Source organism: Paramisgurnus dabryanus, chromosome 22 (assembly GCF_030506205.2).
Source record: "Paramisgurnus dabryanus chromosome 22, PD_genome_1.1, whole genome shotgun sequence".
NCBI classification, from domain to species: Eukaryota; Metazoa; Chordata; class Actinopteri; order Cypriniformes; family Cobitidae; genus Paramisgurnus; species Paramisgurnus dabryanus.
The window spans coordinates 27185338-27192057 of NC_133358.1; the positions used below are offsets into that span (position 1 = coordinate 27185338).

General features: G+C 33.0%; 1 protein-coding gene across 1 annotated transcript; it reads right to left on the reverse strand.

Moving 5' to 3' along the window:
- Window positions 1-2703: 2703 nt before the first annotated feature.
- rdh12l (retinol dehydrogenase 12, like) lies at window positions 2704-5417 on the reverse strand. The gene is made up of 7 exons (XM_065258558.1): window positions 5283-5417; window positions 5015-5127; window positions 4779-4934; window positions 4382-4486; window positions 3607-3816; window positions 3331-3523; window positions 2704-3152 (listed from the first exon to the last, which is right to left on the reverse strand). The coding sequence occupies exons 1-7, from the start codon at window positions 5294-5296 to the stop codon at window positions 3050-3052; spliced, it is 894 nt and encodes a 297-aa protein (XP_065114630.1). The 5' UTR covers window positions 5297-5417; the 3' UTR covers window positions 2704-3049.
- Between the last annotated feature and the right edge of the window lie 1303 nt (window positions 5418-6720).

Consider the following 6720-nt stretch of genomic DNA (forward strand, 5'->3'; position numbering starts at 1 on the left):
AAAACCAGTCTGTGCTGGTCTTAAAGAGACAGTAACCTCAATTAACCTACTTAAGTATGTGTCATTAATGTTAATCAAACAACCTAAGACAAAGAGAAATTCACTTTTGTAGCTCTGAAAAAAAATCTTTTTAATTCATACAATAAAGACAGTGTTATAATTCACTATTCGGGCAAAAAAAAAACTGGCTGGTAAAAAGTCTCTGTGGCAGGTGGATTTCTAAATCCACCTGCCACAGTGGCTGGTGGTCAAAAAAGTTAACTTCAGGCCCTGATTAGCACCCCTCGGATGAGCAGTCACGAACCGCCACTGATATCAACATGGCCAACATTAAAAAATAAGCACTTTAACAGAACAGATTGTGATATAGAATTACAATTACTTAAAATATACAAAAGTTTATATACGTGCAAACATATTTAAAACAAACGGAGGATAAGCATTTCATGAGATGGCCACATTTGAACAATTAAGACTAGGAACTTGGAAGTCTTGCATGTTGTTACCATTTCCTAAAACATGATTTGGATTTTCAGAGCCCTGTTTTGACTTACAATTCATTGTAAACACAGTATCATCGGAGATTGTATACATGTGAACATCATAAGTCTGCATATCCACTCGGAACATTGGGATAGTGCTGACCATACACATTTCATTATCGTGATTTTCCAGTTGTCATCCAAATGGCAGAGCACGGCTGATCTTGACATGCGTGATTGTTGGCCTGAATAGCGTGATTGTCATGAACGCTCGGCTCTTTAATTTCACCATCTTTTGCCTTTGGTTGAATATTATTGGTATGGCTATTCTTCATGACGTGTTCCTGACGTAGCTGGTGTGCCACTGCACATGTCAAAGAAGGTCAAGAAAACTGGGATGAAATAATAATTGTTATTAAACTGTAGAAAAACAGATAAATTATCTGAAAATACATTAAAAACAACTATCAGGTTAATCTCTGTGAATGTATGGCTTTTATTTGTTACCTTATTAAGTTGCTCTGTATTTTAACAGTAATATTCTTTTAAAATACAGTTTGTCTTAGTAAAATAACTAAGAAAAAAGTATAAAAACGTAATAAGTATGTGAAAATACATTAAAACATCTACCTTTCAGGTTAATCTCTGTAAAAGAATGGCTTTTATTTGTTACTGTATTAAGTTGCTCTGTATTTATAGTAGTTTACTTTTAAATATAGCTTATTTTTGCAAAACAACTAAGAACAATGTATAAAATACTTCAAAAACATTATTATGTAATTAGCAGGCTTTTTAATAAAAAACAAATATTGCATTTAAAATATATTTATATCCAAGCATTAAGAAAATATCAAATAAAGTGGGTTTAAAAGATAAAAAAGAAGCTTGTTATAAGTTGAAAATATGAAAAAGCTGCTCTACTTAAAAAAAAACTTACTTCAATTGGGAAAGACCTATAAAATAAGGGTTATTAACTTAATTTAAGGTGAACAAACTTTTATTGTTACCACTTAAAATATTTGAACATTTTCATCTTACATTTTTCACTTTAAAGTTGATCTAACTTTAATTTTTTACAGTGTAGCTTTTAATAAAAAATGTTATTGTTAAACTTGGAACAGATTCATAGTTAATCTTAGACTGCTCTGATAGTAGATCTACTTTATGAACCTATTCATACTTCTTAAAATTGTTTTGGAGAACAGTTGGTTTAAAAGTAGAATTGAAAGTTGGGTCAATGAAAAGAAACTGTATTTTGTCATTACATGGTATAAAATTACATCTAATGCAGATCCAAAATAGGACCACTTTTTTATTAATATGATGGAAAGAATTAAAAATACAGTTCAAATGCTTACAAAAAGAAATGAAAATATTTTATGTTGGAAACATTACTTACGTTGTTGTCTCTGCTCTTTGGGCTCCATCAAACCAGAGTGATATGAGAAGAAAATGACATCCAAGTTCATTCATGAACAGAGAGCTCCATTCATGTTATTTAATTACCTCAGTGTTTAATTGACCCAAAAGTGCCTTCACTTCTCAAAGCTTTGATTTTCTAACAATTGGTCCTTCACATTATAACCACACAACTTTTTAAATACAGAGCTCTTAGTGTATCAAAAGATCTACTTAAACTTAAAAATATTTTTATTATTGCAACCAGTGTTGCAATATCACTTTATTCCTGAATATAATTTAACAGAAACTCCAGAAGGTGGTGCTATTGATTATTTTAAGTATCACATGGAGTATACTGCTGCTGCCATGGTAACAGGTTACAAATAGAGAGGTCGTCTTGGTGATTGTGTGTGTTGGTTGGGGGGTGACACAGCTGCCATTCAAGGTTGTCATAGTGACTGTGTGGAGTGAGGTCGTCATGGTAATCAGGTCAAGAGGATGCTGTGATGTAGACTGACTGAATTTTTATTATCATGTATTTTTTATCTTATACTGACAAGTCAATACAATATTTGTACATAAATGTTTTTACTTTACATCTGTGACTCTCAGCAAAAGTCATTTTTTTGTGCTTTACTGTTTTCTACATAATGTAAAAAACATTTATGACATTATAACCTTGATTTGTTAAATATTTACTAAGTAAGATCATGTCAAAGATTGAAATCAATATAAAATCAAACTTTGATCCCCCGAATCTCATCGTTAGATTATAAGACTTGACATATTGTCACTTTTTTGGGCATAAAAAGTATGGAACAATTATGTAAATACTTTATTAGGTCACACCACACCTTTATTATTACAAATTATTATTACAAATTCAACATTTCATTAATATAAACATACTTACATTGCATTTTGAATTACCTGAGTTTGACATTTACAAAACATAATACTTTAGCAGTATAATATAAAAATAAAAAATGTTAAGAAAGCCAAAACCTACACCCGTTTAAAATATTTTTATATTTTATCATTTATAAAGTCCAATATATCATTTTAAATTAATTTTTCAATAATTTTTAGTTTGTTAAATATTTGTCCAAGCCCCCCATAGGCAGACTACAATAACACCCTTAATAGTAAAGAACTGAGGTTAGTTTTTACTTCCATTCGATACTGAGCATCTTACAGCTGAGTTCCCAGAGGCGCTGGGCCATATCATCATCCAGGGCAGCTTGAGTGCAGTTTGCAGGTGCGCAGTCACTGCATGGAGAGCAGAAGAAAGTTAAATATCAGCTAGCTTCTAATAGACTATTAAAATGTTACTGTAACTACCTAAAACCAAAGTTATTAGAAATCGGGGTTTATGACCTATATTGCATTCAAACATCCAGCTTTCTATTTGTTATGAGAGTTTGTAATAAGATCCGTATTCACTGACCTGTAATATTTTCCACTTTCTTTGTCCAGTTCAGGTGCCACGGCACAGTAGATGGTAGTCTGAGCTCCTTGCACAGATGTTTTAGTGAAGGGTCGAGCCATCCACATAACAGCTTGTTCAGGTTTACTCAAGTGCCTCCACAGATCAGTCTGCACCACCCCGGGGTGGAGAGCATACGTTGTCACTCCAGTACCTGAGACATTTTACAATTTTAATATCAATTCTTATTTTTATCCTTACACTAATTTTATAACCCAAAAATATACATAAATAAACCTTCTAGTCTTTTGGCCAATGAGCGAGTGAAGAGAATGTTGGCCAGCTTGCTCTGACTGTAAGCTTTTCGTTTATCATAGCTCTTCTCACTGTTGATGTCCTCCAGGTTGATGGCTCCCCATTTATGTGCCATGGACGATACAGTGATGATCCTGGCGGGTGCTGAGCTTTTTATCAGATCCAATAACAGGTATGTCAACAAAAAGTGACCTATGGGAATACGTTAACATCTATGATGACCCTTTGTACATTTGAAGAGCTTACATTTATTTATGTTTAGGTTAAGTAATTTCACTTTAATTGCAAAGAAAATGTCAGTAAACTGAAACGCCTAATTTTTACGAATGTCTCTTTATTTTATTGATATTTAACAAATTTGACTTTTTTCGATGCAAACTCCTCTAGTACATACATACATGCAAAAATATCAACTTCTAAAAAAGTCTTTCCTGTCCTTTCAGAATAAGGGTAAAACAAAAAATCAGTCAATTCCTAATAAACCTAACTTAACTAGATGGCATGCCGCCATTCATCCTTTTCTTCTTTTGCTGAACGGATTTTGCCAACAAAGGGATATTTCTGAATGGCCTGAGGCCGGGATTAAGCGGATTTGTTCATCAAGTATTTGTTCATCAAGTATTTGTTCATCAAGTATTTGTTCATCAAGTATCTCAATTTTTTGACGGAGGTGGCGTTTAGTGGCCTTTGCATTTTAGTTCTTCACTTACAGTTGAAAAATGGTGAGTTTTGCACAAATCACATACCGTTCACTTACCCATATGGTTCACCCCAATCTGCATTTCAAAACCATCAGCAGTTTTCCCATAAGGACAAACCATCACCCCTGCATTATTGATGAGGATGTTGACTTGTTTCTCCTCTGCAAAAAGACACCACAGTAATGCTTACATTACATCCTACATTTATGCATTTGACAGACACTTTCATCCAAAGTTCCTGACGGTGAGTGCAACACAAAGTATTCATGTTATCAGTCTAAGCCATGACCTTTGAGTTACTAATGCAATGATCTACCAACTGATCAGGAACAAAGCTTTCTAAAAGTTATATATATAATTCATTTATTTATTTTATAAACCATGTGTAGTTTTAATAATCTTTTCTAAGAAATATTATGCAAAAATTTGCATTTATTTATAAATATATCTCACCAGTATTTATCTTCTCTGCAAATTCCCTGATGGATTTGGTATCTGCCAGGTCAAGTCTACAGGTAACAACATTCTGGTTTCCTGAAGCTTCAATAACTTCCTTCAAGGCTGCATTGGCTTTCTCCATATCCCTGCAGGCCATGATGATCCGAGCACCTGAGGACAAAGCAACAACTCTGTAGTAAGAGACGAATTTGATCAACTTTGTAAACTCGCATGAAACTCAATTTGCCAACCTCTTTTCGCCAAGTCTGTGGCAGCGTGTTTGCCAATTCCAGTATTGGCTCCAGTTATGATAACAGTTTTGTTGTCGAGTGTGACATCTGATGACCATGAACGGAATCGGTTTCTAAAAAAAAAAAGGAAATTCTTTATATTATGATTCATCATTTATTCATTTCCAGCCATTCCATTACGTTAAACAGGTGTTGCTGTTAACTGTTCCCTATGATCACATGACTACATCAAATATTATTGACAATATGAAACAAAACGCCTTCATACCTCAGTGCTTGCATTTTGTATTGTTTGTTTGTATCAACGCGCAAAAATACTTAAGATGTAGTAGAGTCAAAGTGTGCTTCTATACTCTTTGGTAGGGTTAGGCAAAAAGACACAAACATTCACGTGACGTTTCAGGAAATACAGTAGATCGGTTGTTCGCTATTGGTCTGAGAGAACAAACCCCGCCTTTCTCACGCGTTTCTATTTATTTATTCTATTTTTAATTGTTTATTTTTCTTAAATACGAAAGTATTCTAGAGTTTTATTTCGACTGTAAATATCGCTGTTATCTTAAAAATAGAAAAATTTGACTTAATTTAAGAAAACAAAAATAAATTGATAATGTGATTCTAGATTTAACCAGCAGATGTCAGCAGACGCATAGGAAAAATTAATTAAATATAACCTTAACCTAAATAGGCTGATAAACAATTGGGAAGATAGATAGATCCTCTTATTGTCCTCAAAGAGTTGTACATGTACAACATTTGATGTACTCTTTGAATATTTATTCTGCTTGCAAAACATAGAAAATGGTTGATTATTAAAACCACGAGTATATACAGTACACAAATGGGAAAATACTTATATGTAATATACATGTATATAATAGTTATATGTAATATATATATATATATATATATATATATATATATATATATATATATTTGTGTGTGTGTGTGTGTGTGTGTGTGTGTGTGTGTGTGTGTGTGTGTGTGTGTGTGTGTGTGTGTGTGTACCTGGTAATTATCCAAGTAGCAATACCAGTATTTTTGTGTATATGTGTGTGTATATATAAACCATCTGTGGTTTTAATAATCAAACTTTTTTCTATGTTTTGCAAGCAGAATAATTATTTAAAGAGTAAAACAAAACAAAAGTCTTTGAGGACAATAAAAGGATCCATCTATCTATTGTGATTGTTTCTGACATTTAAAATCCTTACCCTTTTCACTGTGGTACATTTGCTGGTCACACAGGCAGACATTTAAACCAGGAAGTGAATTGTCAGCAATCAGATGACTGTTAAGTAAACATTTCCTTCCCATGATTCAGACAAGACAGTCACTGAGAGACATAGAAAGAGCTATAATTAAATCACCTCTGATTAAGACACATGTTTAACATGACACGTTGAATTGCTAAAACACTAAACCCCACTTTCTGAACTAAATCCCAAGTGGCCTAAATGCAGTTGTCAAATCATTCACTATTTAAAAAAAAGTTTAGGTAGTTCTTTTTTTTTGCAAAACTTTAAACACAATCAGCAAAAGTTCAACACAAATACAACAACAACTCAACCATTTTCACGCTTCTTTCTAATTATGTTTTTTTTTTACCAATTGTACACAATAGAAACCAGCTCAGACTGTATGGGTGATACAGGTGGGTTGTATGTTTATATACCAACAATGAATGGAAACAATATGAGAGGAAA

Excerpts from the sequence above, each read along its gene's own strand:
- rdh12l (XM_065258558.1), bottom strand. Across the intron at positions 4,935-5,014 it reads CACAGACTTGGCGAAAAGAG|GTGCTCGGATCATCATGGCC; the intron begins GTTGGCAAATTG and ends CTTTGTCCTCAG. Across the intron at positions 3,153-3,330 it reads GAAAGTGGAAAATATTACAG|TGACTGCGCACCTGCAAACT; the intron begins GTCAGTGAATAC and ends CTCTCCATGCAG.